This window comes from Pteronotus mesoamericanus, unplaced genomic scaffold (genome assembly GCF_021234165.1).
Source record: "Pteronotus mesoamericanus isolate MK-2021 breed Mesoamerican mustached bat unplaced genomic scaffold, CSHL_Meso_final contig_182, whole genome shotgun sequence".
Classification (NCBI taxonomy): domain Eukaryota; kingdom Metazoa; phylum Chordata; class Mammalia; order Chiroptera; family Mormoopidae; genus Pteronotus; species Pteronotus mesoamericanus.
In genome coordinates this window covers 15,899,565-15,916,434 of record NW_026555078.1, presented here as the reverse complement: position 1 = coordinate 15,916,434, position 16,870 = coordinate 15,899,565, and the positions used below count along the sequence as shown (strand labels likewise).

The 16,870-nt window shown below is 54.3% G+C and overlaps 1 protein-coding gene across 2 annotated transcripts in view; it reads left to right on the top strand.

Annotated features, from left to right (window-relative positions):
• The window catches only part of TMEM63C (transmembrane protein 63C), a 65,096-nt gene extending 49,413 nt beyond the window's left edge, over window positions 1-15,683 (top strand). For both annotated transcript variants that reach the window (XM_054567225.1, XM_054567226.1), the window contains exons 15-25: window positions 29-151; window positions 601-754; window positions 1,931-2,037; window positions 2,965-3,051; window positions 3,598-3,663; window positions 5,437-5,599; window positions 5,846-5,951; window positions 6,367-6,534; window positions 8,201-8,310; window positions 9,711-9,779; window positions 12,538-15,683. In XM_054567225.1, the coding sequence (XP_054423200.1) occupies window positions 29-151; window positions 601-754; window positions 1,931-2,037; window positions 2,965-3,051; window positions 3,598-3,663; window positions 5,437-5,599; window positions 5,846-5,951; window positions 6,367-6,534; window positions 8,201-8,310; window positions 9,711-9,779; window positions 12,538-12,738 (1,354 nt within the window). In that variant the 3' untranslated portion in view covers window positions 12,739-15,683. The remainder of the gene's footprint in view (window positions 1-28; window positions 152-600; window positions 755-1,930; window positions 2,038-2,964; window positions 3,052-3,597; window positions 3,664-5,436; window positions 5,600-5,845; window positions 5,952-6,366; window positions 6,535-8,200; window positions 8,311-9,710; window positions 9,780-12,537) is intronic.
• Window positions 15,684-16,870: the final 1,187 nt, after the last annotated feature.

Genomic DNA, 16,870 nt, shown 5'->3' with positions numbered 1-16,870 from the left:
CTTCTGTCTCCTCCCCCCGTCTCCGCAGCATCCTGGAGGACTACAAGTACATCCAGTGTGGTGTGTACCCCCAACAGTCCTCGGTGACCACCATCGTCAAATCCTACAACTGGAGGGTGGCCCTTGCCCCACACCCCAAAGACATTATTTGGTAAGCCCCCCTGCCCGTCCCCTCTCCTTTGAGCTCCGCTGAGACTGAAGAAGGCAATGGCAACAGGACGGGGAAAGGAACCAGGGCCTCCCCTCCCACTCTGTTGCCCACTTACGGCCCCACTGGGCTGGGCATGCCCTCTCTTGATCACCGCAGCCTCTGCCCACCCCCAAGCCCACCATAAGTATGGAAGGCACCAGCCCTTGGGGAAAAGGTTTTTCCTGCAGAAAGATCTCAGCTATTTTTTTTTGTTTGTTTTTCATTCACCTTTGCGATATATTCAGAGCTTTTACAAATGGTGTGATTGAGGGAAGGTCTAGGTCCAAGGGGCTGAATTAGACCAGGGCAGCCAGGGTCCACTGCCGGCCTGCAAGAAACAGTGCGTGGGCTCTATCCAAGGGCTGGGACCCAGGGTCCTGAGGGCACCTCCTTCCTCCATCCCTCCCCAGGAAACACCTGTCTACCCGCCGCTTCCAGTGGTGGGCCCGCTTCATCGCAATCAACACCTTCCTCTTCTTCCTCTTCTTCTTCCTCACCACGCCTGCCATCATCATCAACACCATCGACATGTACAACGTCACTCGCCCCATCGAGAAGCTGCAGGTACCTCCTTGACACAGGCCAGGCATGGGACACCCAGTGAGGTGAAGGACAAGCTCAGGCGAGGATGGAATGGGGGGCCCACGGAGACAGCTCCGAAGCCCGTGTGCAGGAGGTGGCAGCAGTGCAAATGGCGGCATTGCGTTTCCTTTGTTCCTAAGGGGATGGTAGCAAGTGGCTGCCCATCTTAGGGACTGGGACTGGAGAGCAAAGAGAGAGTGGGGGAGCTGCAGGCAGGTTCTGGGGTGAGTTTGGGGGCAGGGGCGGTTCAGCCCAACATGGGCTCTGAGGGCTTCTTTCAATCAGCCACCCTGGCCCGCGAGTGGTGCAGAAGGGGCCGCAGAGGATGCGGCCATTGGGACAGCTCTGTTCTCTAGCGCTGGGACCCATGTTTGAGGGACGGGTTGAGGGTGGGGAAGAGTGAGGCAAGTTCCAACACAGCCCTCTGGGAGAAGCAAGACCCCAGACCTGGCTCCGGGCCCCTCACTTCCAGACACACTCCATCCAGGAAGGGAGTGCGGGGCCCTGCAGGAACCGTACTGGCCCATTCCAGATTCTACGGCCTCCAGGCTGTCGCCCTGAACCTAGAAGGCCTCTCTTTCCAGGTTATCCTCATCCCTATTCTAGCAACACACACACACACACACACACACACACACACACACTCTCTCTCTCTCTCTCTCTCTCTCTGCTGCTGCTGCTGCTGCTGCTGCTTGCTTTTGCCCTCCTTTGTCATCTTCACAATAGGCTCCAGGCAGGAGCGCCACAGCTTTCTCCCTAGGGATTCTTTATTCACATCCCTTTCCCCCTTCTCGCCACTTCTCACACAGCATCACATTAAAGACAGTGCCGTCTCCCCGAGGTACGAGACATGAGTGACAGCAGCTGGCTCTGGCCCGGGCTTCCCCTCCAGTGACCTCAGCATAGGTCTGTGCCCCTTGAGGGGGCCGCTTAACCTTGGAGTATCAGCCTCCACCCTCCCCCAGACAGGCAGACCAGTGGCCAGTAAGGCAGGTGAGGAAGGCCAGGCCTACTGTGCAGCTTCTGGGAGGCCTGGGCTGCTCTGGGACCGAGCGGGGGAGGAGGCCAGATGTGCAGGAGGAGGCAGAGGCGGTGTAGGAGGAGAGCGGGCCTTCTCACACTGATGTCTCTCTGCCCTCCTCGGCTCCACCCCTCCAGAGCCCGATCGTGACCCAGTTCTTCCCCTCCCTGCTGCTCTGGGCCTTTACAGTGACGCTGCCTCTCATTGTCTACCTCTCTGCCTTCCTCGAGGCCCACTGGACCAGGTGAGCTGGGGCCCCTTCTCCTACGCCTGCTCTTCCCAGCCCTTCCCCTGCCAGCCCCCCACTGCCTACCAGCATGATTCTTTGTCCTCCCATCTGGCCTATGGAATGAAATTAGGTACCTGAAACCATCCCAAAAGGGGAGACTGGGTGTTCTCTTGTCCTCTAGCCTCAAGGATGCTGTGACAGGGCCACCATATAAAGAATGTGGGGCCAAAACTAAGCATCCTTGGACAGCTCCCTCCGTCCCAGCCACGCACTGAGGGGAGGGAGCTGTGGGCAGAGGTGCTGGCAAAGGGCACGGGCTGAAAGGGAGAGGGCAGGGCTTGCTTGGAAAATGTCGGGAAGGCTACCAGGCCATAGCGGAGGAGCCCATGAACACAGACTGACTGTAGACCCATGTAGCCCATAGAGTGCCTGCCTTTCAAACAGTCAGGAACTATTTCCCCTTTGTTAGCCCTAATAGTTCTATAGTGACTAATTGGATAGATAGTGTTTATTATATTCTTATAGCGCAGGTGGACCTGCTTTGGCCTGAAGGCTACATGGGTCTCAAAAGCTATTTCCTGCACCAAAACTTCCTCCCATCCTACCAGGCAGCAAGCCAGGAGGTTTGTCCTAACATATCCTTACTGATCTCCCCTATAGCCAAGAATAGGGCTTATGTCAATTATTGACACTATAAAGGGATTCTGAGTATCCTCAGTCATGTCCCTTTAACAGATGTCACATACATGGCACATATGCCTCCCCTTCCAGCGCCCAGGTCAGAAGTCACTAGTTGATCATGCTAGTCTGTCCTGCTGCTATTAAATCAACTTTCTAGGCTATGTAGTGGTCTCTCTCTTTCTATTCATCCTGTAGTTTTAAGCCTTTGGCTCCTAGCATGTCTCACTCATGGATGTATCTCTTTCTTTGTTTTCCTTCCAGGTCAAGTCAGAATCTGATCATAGTGTATAAGTGCTACATCTTTCTGGTGTTCATGGTGATCATTCTGCCCTCTATGGGACTGACTAGGTACCTCCCCTCATATTGTTCCTCTTTCTGCCCGGCTCACCTCTGAGTTGGAACCTCCTCTTTCAGATACCCTAGGTCTCCCTGTGGCTGCTGCAAACCCATTCCTCAGTTGACAGTCCAGTGCCTGTCATAAGCCTAGCATGTCCCAGGTATCATGCTAACTCTAAGGTGTCAGCCATGAACTCTGCCCTCAAAGAGCTTACCATCGAGCTGCAGTGACCACCCATGCCTGGCAGCTAACTGGCCCAAGATGGGGAAAATGCCGCCAACATGCAGCAGAAATTCAGAAGATGGAGAGAGCACTGTGGGAGAAATAGCTGGAGAAATTTTGCTACAGGAGGTGGCCTTGAGCTGAAAGGCCAGAGGGTTAGGGGCAGGATGGCCCAGCATTAGAAGGAAGAGAGGTGGTGTGGCCTGGCCAGCTAGAACATTAGGGTGCAAGAGTCTTTGGGGCTTGGGCAAGAGAAGCCAGTCAAGAGGAAATGAACCCCAGGCTTTAGTTCATAAATTCATTAACTAAAGGGCCTGCCTTGTTCTTGCTTCTAGTTTGGACGTCTTTTTCCGCTGGCTCTTTGACATCTACTACCTGGAAGAGGCATCCATCAGGTTCCAGTGAGTACTCCCACGGCGCACGGGGGCTTCGGCGGGCCCCAGCTGGGCGGGCGTGCGTATCTGTCATTCGCTGAGGCAGGTGGAATGAGGGCACACGGGCACTCTCACTAGGCAGCCTCCTACCCTTCCGGTGCCATGGGCTCCTTTGGCAATCTGGTAAAGCCCTGGGACCCCTTCTGGAAGTTTTTAAGGTAAATGTAGATTCACAGGAAATTGGTCCCTAAAAGTGGCTGGTGTACCCTTCCTCCAGTGTCTCCCAATGGTAATATCTTATATAACTAGTACAGTATCATAACCAGGAAATCAAAACAATTCACAGAGCTTATTCAGATTTTGCCAGTTATACGTAGACTCTGAGTAGATATCTTTAAATACACAAAATACATGGATTACACCAATTACACTGCAATATATCAAATATTTCAAATATTTTAAAAATCAAATTTGTAACATGATCTTTGTAACACATTTAACAACAGGACAACACATTTAAATACAGGCTACCTAAACTTACCTTTTATTGTTTTAAAGGCCTCAGCGTGAAAGCTGATGTTAATTAGCTGGAAGAAGAATATTAAATTGAGGTGGGGAAGATCTTTGAGAAGGCGACAGGCAGGTCGTGTTGGACATCCAGCCAATTTCAGTTTTTTTATTTTCAGCGTTACAAAAATTGAAAATTCCAATTTTCAAAGGTGTAATGTTGCAAATGACATGCAAGCTTCCATAGCCTGCTCTGTAGAGCAAGGACCAGAACGGTCCAAGGTTTCTGCACTTCCTGCAAACTATAATTGTAATAAGTTGCGTGTCTTTTCCAAGATGAAAGAGTTCATCTTTGGCTATTTAATATCTTGAATACAGTTTCTATATGAGAAAGAAGAGCATTGTGAGTCCATGACAGCTCTGACGCCACCCAGAGGGGACAGCTTTTGAAGGAGTCCTGAAATATGTCCAGGGCTCACAGATTTCTCTGGTCAAGGAAGTCGACAGAACTATGTAGACAGGGACACTGGAAAGCAAGAGATGCCTGGGTTACCAATGTGAGAACAGGCACCTTGGCCTTTAGGTGGCTGAATGACTCCTAGTTGACACTGGCCAGTGACATCCAATACACGTCCACAGGGAGGAAAGTTTCAATCACGCGTAGTTTAGAGGCCTGTCGGGTAACTAGCATCACTGTGAAATGGTGATGAGCACAGATAATATTGTAAGATGTCAGCAATGACTGCAACATAGCATGACAGTACCTGATTTCAGTGGGTGACAGACCCACAGCCATGGCTGACATGGCTGTGGTTTTTGCCCACGATCTTAATGGAAGGAAATGCTAATTGCAGTTAGAGGTTAGTAGAAATAAAGATGTAATTTTTTCATCATTCAAGGTCACAGAGCCCTCCCATTCTACTCGTGGACACTCCAGGGTCGGTGCGTCCAGGTCAAACAGCTTGAATTATATCCAGCCCACACATGTATCTCCTAACATATCTGCCCTTTATGTAGACCATCCCCATCTATGCTTTAACGGGCCCTTGTTGAATTAAACTGGGCTGGGGGCCCATGTATATGAAATTTATTTTCCCCCTCTTGATGAGGCAACAGGCAGGTTGTGTGGGACATACAGCCAAGTCTGATTTTGTTAAGGTTACAAACATTGAAAATCTCAAATATGAAATCCCTACTCCCTTGTCTCTTTGCTCTCTCTCCTCCTCCCTCTCAATACCTCCACCCTTTCCCTCTCCCCTGGCTTCTGCTGCTGCCTGCCCCCTCCACACCCAGGTGTGTGTTCCTGCCAGACAATGGCGCCTTCTTCGTCAACTACGTGATCACGGCAGCTTTGCTTGGCACAGGCATGGAGCTGTTGCGCCTGGGGTCCCTCTTCCTCTACAGCACCCGCCTCTTCTTCTCCAGGTCGGAGCCAGAGAGAGTCCACATCAGAAAGGTGAGGTCCAAGCACTTCCCTGAGCATAGCTCTTAGAGTTTCCCTGGATGGGGGGGAGTATTCAGGAGGGGGGATCATTGGAAGCACCAAGTATGGGAGGCATGGTGAGGGGGGTGGGTGCTTCTTGGACTCCACGTTTGGAAAGCAGGCTGCTGACCAGCTCCCAGAGGGCGGGTCAGGACCCCCAGAAGCAGCCAAGCAAAGGGGACCGGGCCACCTTAGGGTGACTCCTACTTTCTGCCCTAGGACCAGGCCATAGAATTCCAGTATGGGCGAGAGTACGCATGGATGATGAACGTCTTCAGCGTCGTGATAGCATACAGTATCACCTGCCCTATCATTGTCCCTTTCGGTGAGTCATCCCTAAGGCCCACCCAAGGCCGCCCACCCTCAGACTGGAAGGAGGAGTTGAGCCCCACAACATCAGGCCACATCCTGGAGCAGGAGGAAACCCTGTTAGCAGGGCGGGAGCTCTCAGGGCCACAGCCAGGTCAGGGGGCTGAGGCTGCATGGCTATCTACATAGCTTGTTTGTTGAGTGAATGCATGAGTGGGAGACTCTTCACCAGACTGGCAGAGTAGGTTCCAGGGGTTCAAGGGAAGATGCTGGTACCAGACGTTGGCACAACGGTTGCCACAGCCTGTCCTTGGCCCTTGCTGCTCTGACAGACACCGAATCTGACTTCTCTGTTCCATGGGGACACTGGGACAGCACAGGCCCCACCTAGGGAGCAGCCACTGAGTGTGCCCCCATCTTCCGGCCCCCAGGGCTGCTGTACCTGTGCATGAAGCACATCACAGACCGCTATAACATGTACTACTCCTACGCGCCCACCAAGCTCAACGAGCAGATCCACATGGCTGCCGTCAACCAGGCCATGTTTGCGCCGCTGCTGGGTCTTTTCTGGATGCTCTTCTTCTCCATCCTCCGATTAGGTAGGTACCAGGCCTTGCCAGCCATTCCACCTCTGCCTGGCCCCACTGCTCCGTAACCCCCTCCACTACAGCTCCGTTAGAACAGAAAAGGCCGAGAGGACCAAGGCTGCTCATTGAGCACTGCCCAGCCCCATGGGTTCTCTAGGCCCCAGGGGCTCTGATTAGAGCTCTTTGAAGGTAAGGGGATGGTTTGGACCATCCAAATTGTGTACATTTTGGGTACCACCCTCAGGGCCAGAAGCATCATATTCCTTCATTCTAACTCTGGGCTGGCAGGAAGTAAGATGTTAGCTCTCAGGCTCAATTCCCATGACATTCCCTCTGGGATCCTACAGGACTCCTGGTCTCATGAGTTGCCAAAAACCTGGAGGAGGATTCAGAGTCTTCCCCAGCAGCCTGCTTTTTCCCTCCCCTTGGCAACCGCTGTCCCTGTCCCCTCGGGCCTGGCAGCAGAAATCCTCTCTGAGGCAAGAAGCTCACACTGACCTCCCCATCCTTCTCCCCTCCCCCTGCCCCGCCCCATACTGTTTTCTGCCTCCCCTGACTTTGGCCTTCTCTCAGGGACACTTGACCTTAACCTTCTTGGGTGGCACAGAGCCAGGAAAGTCCGTATTATCTTACTCTCCTTGTCACAATGGCACCTGTAAACACTCAGCCCTTGGTCACTTGTATGCATCATCCATGTACTGTCACCCCCAACTTCTTGTCCCCCAGCCTTTCCCTGCCACCACGCATATTTCATTTGTTATAATGCTTTTTTCCAAGCATAAAGAAAGTCCCATTTATTATCAAAAATAGAAAGATGAACACTTGAGTCATCGGACACCTAAGGCCGTTGTTCCCAGACCTCACTCTGTGCATACATTTTTGGCGGGGGGCGGTGGTGAGGATATGGCAAAGTGGAAGGGAGTTTATTGGTTTATTGCCACTCTTCCAAACTGTGAAGTCCATTTTATAGCATGTGTCCTGTGTGAGCGCCTTCCCTTTCCACAGCCACGTCCACCTCTCTCAGTTTTAGTCAGCTCTCTGCGGCTGGACATCAGGGTGGTTCACTTTTTCTGTTATTATAAAAACATGATTATAAGCATTGTTATGCAGTAATATGTGGACTGATTTTTAATATTTACCTTATTAGAACACTGCTCCCCGCCCCCCCCCCAAAAAAAGTTACCAAATATCACCAAGCAAAACAAAAATGACTTACATTCTGGATTGCTTTTCAGGGCCATTAGCACAGATTGTAGGCAGGGACTCTTGGAAAGGGGAGGTGCGGGCCAGAGCTTGCATTTGGGGCAGGGGCACAAATGAATAACTCAAAGATACTTTGCAGGGACTGTGACGTGGGAGGTAGCTCATGGGTGGAGAAGGACTTGTCTAATGGGCACTTAAACAGATACTTAAGTGAATTAATTTTGTTTTCATGGAATCCACAGATGCCAAATTCTAAGCTGGCCACATAGCACTAAGGGATGAGGTCATTGTATCAGGCTCCTTGATCCCTGTTGTTAGGAAGAGAATTGGGCAAGGGCCCCTCTGCCCCAGGCGTGAAGCCCCTACGGAGGTGTTGAGTGGACCCAGGCACATATCAGTCGGGGACCATCTCAGCTGGCAGACTCCCGCCCACTCCGGTCCTCAAGCTCCAAGCCCCTTCTCTTCCCCTTGGCAGGTTCATTCCACAGCATCACCATCTTTTCCCTGACCACCCTTATCATCTCCGTGCTGATTGCCTTCCTGGGCATTCTTATGGGGAAGCTCCGGAGCTCGCGTAACTATGAGGTGAGTTGCCTGCCTGCCCGCCTGCCCGTCCTCCTCTGGGTCTCCCCGGCCCCTGGGAACAGAGCCCTGCGACACCCTCCTGGCCTGGGTGCCCATAGCACCACATAGAGGAAAGGCACTTGCCTTTCTCTCTCATTACGGGGCGCACCACCTCATTGTGTGCGCCCCTTGCACTGGCCCAGGCATTGCTCCCCTCTCAGGGTGGGGATATTTAGAAGACGGCTGTCCTCTCCTCTTCTCCCCTCTGACACCTCCCACAATGGGAGCCTGTTCTGCCACTGAGCTGCGAGCACCATTCCAAGGGGCAGATGGTGGGCAGAGGGAAGGGATGGAGTAAAGGAGAAGGGTGGGGTAGTAAAGGATAGCGACCTGGGGAAGGGTGTAGTCATTGCTTTAAGAGCTCCAGGATATGTCTTGAGGCTGCCTGGAGGGGAGCCTGGCTCTCTGGGCCCCACAGTGCCTTCTGCTCTTTGCCAGTGGGGCCGAGCCTCCCCATTAGAGAAGGGAGCCAATCAGAGCTCATGGGAGCCATGCCAACAATGCTCTCTGCTAGAGACCAGTGTTTCTCAAAGTGAGGTGTCTGTATAGGCACACGGGAACGACTTCCAGTGGACCAAAGCATTGTTTTTCATGGTTACACATTGATTTTCTGTTGGTTCATATTGATTTATTTTTCTGCTTATAGCAACTGATACAAGTTTTCTGTTTTAAATGAATTTATATATAAAGAAAAGAAGTAAGTGGATTTGAAGTCTTGGCACCCAGCTTAGAGCAGCTCAGAGCAGAGCGCCTCTTGGAAGAGGACCCTCTTGCTTTAAGTGGCTACGTCGTGTCTGGGACCCTGGACACAGGCCCTCACTGCCCTCCCTATGCCCCCCGCCCCCATGCCCTGGCCTGAGTGCCTGCTAGAGAAGCAGCAGAGTGAATGACGCCTCTGGCTCTGTCTCTCCCGTGCAACAATGCCATGTGCTCTGGCTGTCCGTGTATGCACTCCAAAGGAGGAAGGTGGCAGGGGACCTAGACCACAGTGGTTCAGGACTCGTTCTTGATAGAGGAGAAATCCCAGGAGGAAAGAAGAGAGAGTTGAAGTGAAGGGATTTCCTAGCCTCAAGGAAGGATCTACTTTGAACCCCAATCCCACATCTGCTTACTTCTACCATTATGGTCCTTGAGAATAGAATATTCCGGAAGGATCACCCTAGCATCCCAGTCATCTCTCTGTCCCCTTGGGCTTCATCTCTGCCAGCTGAGCTGCCATTTTGGAAAAATATATCATTTGAGTTCAGAGGGAGCAACAGTCCCAGCTGCAGGAGCCAGCTCCTCTGGATGTGGGGGCGGGAGGGCGCAAAGGGCAGATACCCCCATTCTGTGACCATCCACCTTTCTCCCCACTGCTGCAGCCAGAGGAGGAGATGGAGACTGTGTTTGACATGGAGCCAAGCAGCACCTCCTCCACGCCCACCTCCCTTGTGAGTCAGTGCCCTCACTCTGGGGGACAGGGCGGGAAGGCGGGGGGGGGGGGGTTGCCACAGGGGGCGGGCCACTCCGCTGGCATTGTGGGGCCACCAGCATTTAGTGCCTGCCCTGGGTTTTGGGGAGGAGGCGGGACTTGGCCCAGGTCCAATTGCTGACGCAGCAGGACTTGGCCCAGGTCCAATTGCTGCCGTGGCCCTGGCTGAAGATCTGGGAAGATAGAAGATCCAAGTTTAACTCGACAGCCCCTAGAAGGAATTCAGAGAGGAATTCAGAGAGGACAAGAAAGGTCAGGGAGAACCCAGCCACAGCGAGCTCAGTCCTGTAGATGCAGGGACGTGCTGGGGCTGGGCCTCAGGACAGAAGGCTGCCTCCAAGGGACACAGGTGCGCAGACAGGGCTGCAGGAGCTGTTGGAGGTCTGGACTCAATGGAAGGCCTGCACGGCGCCAGATGAGCGAGCCCATCCGCGTGTGAAGAGACGAGGCCAGACTCAGAGATTAGGGGTCCAGCAGGCTGGGCGTTGGCTCCCACACTGTGGCTCGGCCCAGAGGGGCAGGGCGCTCACCCACGTCCCAGTCACAAGTGTGGAGGCAGGGCCACCAATGTGCGCCCTGAGCTGGGTACCAGAGGAACACTGAAGAGAGCACGCAGGGAAGGCTTCCCAGAGGAGGGAACATCTGATCCAACTCCAGGAATAGAAGCTGGGGTTGCCACGTGGAATAGTGTGTAGGGGAAGAGCATTCGAGGAAGAGGATCAGCCTGTGCCAAGGCCTGGAGGAGACAATGGGCAGCGTTTGGGGAACTGAAGACAGCCAGCCATATGGAAATGCGGAGCCGGTGGCAGGGCCCAGCGGGGAGCAGGCTCAGTAGTCCTGGCAGAGTTAGGTGCGGGTGCAGAGACCCCTGCAGGGCCGAGCTCCGCCACTCTCGCTCCTGATCTTTATGATAAACCCACACAGTAAGGGTTTTATCCTTATTTTACAGGTGGGGAAACTGAGGTTCAAAAGGTTCAGTTAGCTTAGACTCCTGGGGGCTCCTAATCAGGGAAGTGGCAGAACAAAGTTTGAATCCGGTCTGACTCTAAAGCTTGAGCTTTAAACAATAACTGGAACTGATTTTTATACTCTTTCATTATTGCAACAGTGGTATATGAATATTGTAGAAATTATTGGGGGGGGGGCAAATAGGCAAAAATAAGAAAATAAAGCCCTGACAGGTGTGACTCAGTGTGTTGAGTGCCATCCCGCAAACTGGAGGGTCACCAGTTCGATTCCCGGTCAGGGCACGTGCCTGGGTTGTGGGCCAGGACCCCAGCTGGAGGCATGCAAGAGACAGCCAGTTGATGTTCCTCTCCCTCTCTTTCTCCCTCCTTTCCCCACTCTCTAAAAATAAATGAAGTCTTTAAAAAAAATAAAAAAATAAAAAGTCCATATTTTCACCACCCAGAGATGATGAATGATACTGGTTATAGTTCATATATATATAATTTTTGCTAAAATAAAATGTTTTATAACCCGCCTTTTCATTAACAATCACCATCTTTCCATATAAATTTTTACATCTTCAAATACCCAGTCCATATTCAAATTGCTCTAAGTATTGTAACTATCTTTTACAGCTTGTCCAAAACAAAATCCAACCCAGTCTCTGTGCCCATTAATCTGGTACCTATGCACGTCCCTCTAATTCTAGCACCGTCTTTTTTTAACGCTCGTTGGAGAGACCAAGCCAGTAATCCCGCAGAATGTCCCACCTCCTGGGTTTTACTGACTGTTTCTTCATGAGCAGATTCCACTGTCTCCTGTATCTCCTACAGGCTAGAAAGTAGAACCAACGGCTTGATAGATTCAAGTTCAACACTAGGTGCTAGACCACACTACAGGTAGCACTGTGCCTCATACCAAGATATACATACTATCCCGTCTGTTCCTACTACTGATGCTAACGTGACTCCCAGCTTAAGGGGATGACAGCTGGCTTCTTCCATTGTTCAGTTACAATTTTTCCACTTATGACCAAAAGGTCCTCTATGGGGTTTGCTTTGGTGTTATGCAAACATTAGGTTCTTCTGTAGGAAAGTTGTTCCCTCACCCACAAAGGCTGTTTGGTTTTATTGAAATGAATTTAATTCTATCCAATAATCACCTGTTTTCAAAATAAGGAGTTGGTTTAAAAGCCACTCCAAAGGACGACAAACAGCGCTATCCCTAGTATTTCCTGAGTTTCTCTTTCTACTGCCCTCCCAGGTGGTCCTGGGACCATTCCTGGATTTGACAGGTCACATGACCAAGACCTCAGATAGTCATCTCAGTTTCCAATCCTGATTCACAGGCCAACCAGTGACACGGTGGAAGGAATTGTGGATGCACCTCTGAGGCTGTATTAGAAAGTGCACTGGCTCAGGAATGGGGGAGAGGGTCTCTCCAGAACCCGGCATAGTGGAGCCTTAATGTCACGTCCCCTGGGTTTAGCCTGGCCTGGAACCAAGAGTGAATGGCATAGGCGCTGAAGGAACCGTGGACTAGAAGTTAGGAGACCTGCACTAACACACCCTGGGAGCTCGTGGATGCTCATTAAATGACCAAGAGCAGCTGGGCAGGTGGGATGGCCAGGACTCGGGCTGCTGGTGAAGAAGGGTCCGTGGTTTGGAGGGGCAGATTCTCTGGAGGGTAGGGCGTAAGAGGGGAGGGTATGTCCGGGGCCTTGCCCCAAATGCGACCTCACCCCGATCTCCCCTCTTTGTCCTGAGCAGATGTATGTGGCCACCGTGCTGCAAGAGCCAGAGATGAACCTGACTCCAGCCTCTTCCCCCGCCCGGCACACCTACGGCACCATGAACAGAGAGCCCGAAGGGGGAGAAGAAGAGAGTGGTGCCAGGGGCTTTGCAAGGGAGCTGGACTCGGCCCAGTTCCAGGAAGGCCTGGAACTGCAGGGCCAGAGCCAGTACCACTGACCAGGACCCGAGGCCTCCCCCTGGCGTCTCCACTGGGAATGGCAGCCATGGGAGGGCCAGGCAGGGGCGGGCGAGAGGGGCGGCCTGGCCTCCGCTACTCCCTGCAGACTTTAGAAAGGCCAGACAAAGACGGCTGCTGACCTGGCCACCGGCCACATGGAAGCCCCGGCCTGCCGGCCAGCCAGGACAGAAGGTGCTGGGCAGTGCACAGGGACCCCCGGATGGAACAGGGGATTCCGGCAAGCACCACGTGTTGGGAGAGGTTGCTGCTCCCGGGGCACAGAGACTGGAGGCTGGGGGGCCTTCCTGGGGTCAAGACAGAGAAGTGTGTGCGTAATGGGAGAGGCAGAAAGAAGCCCACTGAAGACTCTCCGGGGCCTCTGCACCCTTCCACCAGCTGCCATGAGAAGGAGCTGCTGCTGCTGCTGCTCCTACCCCTGCCGCGCCCCTGCTCCTGGCCCATCCCTCCCCTGCAGTCTGTGGGAGCGAAGGCCTGTGTGCTGGGCCGTGTCAACACAACACAGGTGACCGCCTCATCCAGGCTACCCAGGGCAGGGAGCTGTAGAGGGAAAGTTTCTGCACCTGCCGGAGCAAGGGGCAACGGAGAGCCTAGACCTGAGAGGTAACTGAGGCCCTTCCCGTTCCTCTGCCCCTTGACAGGCATCCCCAAGAGCAGTAGGGTAGAGACTCTTCTCCTTTCCATTCCTGTAAGGGGAGCTGGGACACGATCCCTTGGGGCTCATTAAATGGGACCTGTGTGCATTTTCATGAAGGCAAACCTCGGCTGTTACTATCAGGTGGGAGGGGCAGAGACAGAATTCACGGACCGGGGGTCTTCTCCCAAAACGCTGGGTGATGGGAAATGAGACACACCTCCCCAAGCCCCAGGGCCTAAAGAGAGGAGCCCCAAGACCAAGAATGTGGCCACTGCAAGCTGCCTCTGCCTCATACCCACTGAGCGCCTGGGTCCCCCACGTGGCCAAGGCGGGCGGCAGTGTCGGGTAAGGAATCCATGCTTCCAACTGAAGGCCCCCGGCACTGCCTGCCCTCCAGGTAGGAGCCTTCCTCTACTCTTGGACTGAAGACCACTCAAGGGGTCTCCAGGGTGGCCCTGGGGATGCCCTGTGAGGGGCAGGTTTGGGCTGGGGCCGTGTCTACCACAGGGAAGTCCTTCCTGGTGGAGTACGCCCTCCCAGAGCTGCCACGTCCTGAGGCCTGGAACCGCATCCTGAGCAGGAGCAATGCTGTGGACACCCGGCACCTTTGCGCCAGGCACGGGGGGTGCAGGCCTCTGCCTCGGGGGAGACAGGTCCCTTCCAGACCACCAGGAAGTCCAGCAGAGAAGGACACACAGAAGGGCCGCTGGGGCCTCAGTGGACCAGAACAAGCCAAGTCGAATGGGGTCTGCCTGCTCTCGAGCTCTCCCGCGCTCCTTCCTCCAAAGGTCAGGGTCCCTGAAGCCAACCTGCTGAAGGTGGGCCCCAGGCGCCCCTCACCTGGGCATTTTCACTGGGTCCAGGCACACGGGTGCCCCTGAACTCAGATCACCTGGGCTTTGTCCTCGCTTCATCCTTGCCCACGTCCCAGCGCCAGCAGTTTCAAGCTTCACCCCAGAGATTCTCCTTGGGCTTGAAAGATCTTCCCGGAGAGCTTGAGCCACTAGGGAGGAGCAGTCTCTCCCCCTCCTTGTCCATCTGGGAAAAGGAGGAAATTATCCCCAGCCAGTCCCTCATAAACCGAGGGCCCACAGGCCACCTCCCCCAGCATTTCACCAGCCAACGTGGGGAAGGGTCCTCTCCCGCGCAGGGTGGTCAGGGCCCCCACAGGCAGTTCCAGGCACTGCGAGCCCCTGGAGCAGGTACTTGGTGTGTGAGGCGGGGGCGGAGGAGTCCTGGCAGAAGCTGGTCCGCTGGCTCACCTTCACCGCGCGCTCCTTGCTGGCACTGCCTCCGGTCTCTGCAGCCCCTGCTGGGCTGTTCCTGCTGCTTCTGCCGCTGTCCCGCCTCTCTCCTCCCCCTGCCCACCGGGCAGCCAGGGGAAGCTGCCTATGGCAAGGGTCCCAGCAGATGACATGGCAGCATGTCTGGGGCTTTCCCCTCTGAATCTGGGTCCAATGCAGACTGGCTCTGAGAGAAGACAGATGTCAGGAAAGTTCCAGGGTCCACTCATTTCTCTACCCTTCCTGGAGACCCAGGGCAATTGGCAGGCCCTGCCACACTACTAGGCCACCGCCGATCGCTGTGTGGGGTGTGGGCGTGCTTTGGCTCCTTGCAGCCCGCCACCAGGCACCTGCCCTCCGGCTCGCCCTCAGCCCACGCCTGCCTCACACATTGGCCTCCACCTAGCCTGCCTGCCCGCTGCCCCGCCCCTACCTGTCCACCGAAGCAACCCCTCTCAGGCTTGGTCCGTTCTGGAGGGAGCTGCCTCTGGGGTACGGGGGTCCGGTATTGCCCAGAGCCTTTGAGAATTGCCCCGCTGGGCCTAGAGCAGCTCCACGCCTGCCTGCCTCTTCCTCAGACGCTTCTGGAAGCCAAGTGCCTATCAGCAGCATTGTGTCCTCTGGGGACCAGGGTGAGGGGTATGGACTTCCCTTGGCCGCCACCACTAAAGGAATGTGCCAGAATGCCGAACCTCCTTGTTATTAATGCTATGACCGTGCCTTGAATAAACAGTCTCCCGACCTGTCCTGGCCTGTGCCTCTGCATCTGGAGCCGCCCAGCTGGGCTTCCCCTCCGCCCGGAAGGAGCCGGAGCTGTTAAGGGACGGTCCTCCCTGAGGTCACTGGGCTGGAGCACCACAGCTTCATGGTCTTGGTCCCTGGGGCCAGAGCTGCCCCTTCTGGGATCCCCTCACTCCTGAGGCGTTTGGTGGCCCCTGTCCTCACAGGGAAATGCCCGGAAATGCTGCCTGATCTGCTGGAGAGATGGGAAGTGAATTGGCCTCATTCTTCCTGCTGTTGGATCCCCTGAGAGCTCCCTGAGCAATCAAGGAGATCTTTCTGGACTGTGAGCTACCCAGGAGCCATTGCAGTAGCCTCCCCTGGACAGAGAAACCCCAGGGTGAATGCTGAGCCCTGAGAGCAAGCTGATGGCCAGACTAGAAGCCAAATTTGACCAGATGAAGATTTCCGTGGAGGCCCCCAGGCAGATGGCCAGCAGGGCCGAGGTCTGCACCAGACGCAACTGCATCAGCATCAGCATGAGGGCAGGGGGAGGCCGAGGAGAGGCTGGGCATGAAGAGGATGCATGCAGGGGGCTGGGCAGACCTGGAGTGCCCGAGGCTGGGTGGGGAGGCCGGAGTGGCTGGAGCAGAGTGGGCGAGGGCCGAGAGGGCAATGGGGCTCTGAGGTCCTGGTTAGGACTCTGCGGTTTACTCTAGGCATGTGGGAAGGTCCTGGAGGATTCTGAGCCCGGGGGTGGCATGATCCCATTAGGTGTTGAAGCGATCACTGTAGCCACTAGGTGGGGACAAGGTGGAAGGAGAAACCCCGCTGGGGCTCTGTTGGGAACATCTAGGAGGAACAAGGTGGCAGCGCGGACAGGGACAGGGTAGCGAATAAGGAAAGAGGTAGAGAAATCCTCTCTAGGGTCCGAGGATAGATTAGATGTGGAGTCTGAAAGAGAGCAAGGAAGTAAGAATGACTCCTAGTTCTTCAGCCTGAACAACTGGGGTAAAGTGGTGTACCCCAAAGGATGCTGGAAAGGACGGGTGTGGGGAAAAATAACAAGTCCTATTGGGTCATGTTCACATTTGGGATGCCTCGTGGGGATGTCCGGCAGGTAACTGGATACTAGAGTCTGAGTTTGGGGGAGAGTTAGGGAAGCAATGTACACTTCAGAGTTATCAGCACATGGGTGGTGGTTGAAGCATGGGCTGGCTGAGACCTCTGCTTGAGCAAGTGGAGGTAGGAGGAGCTCCGAGGGAGGCGGGAAGAGAATCCCCAAGGGAGACTTAGCAGGCTGAGTAGCAGCGAGAAAGGAAGAGAGCCAGGAGGGCCGGGTGTCCCTACAGCCAAGGAAAGGAAAGAATTCCAGAAGGAAGGAGGGATCCCCCAGCCCCAACACTTGACAGTAAACACAGGGCATAGAAGGATGAGTCTGAAGATGCCATGGAAAAGCATCGGCAGTTAGAA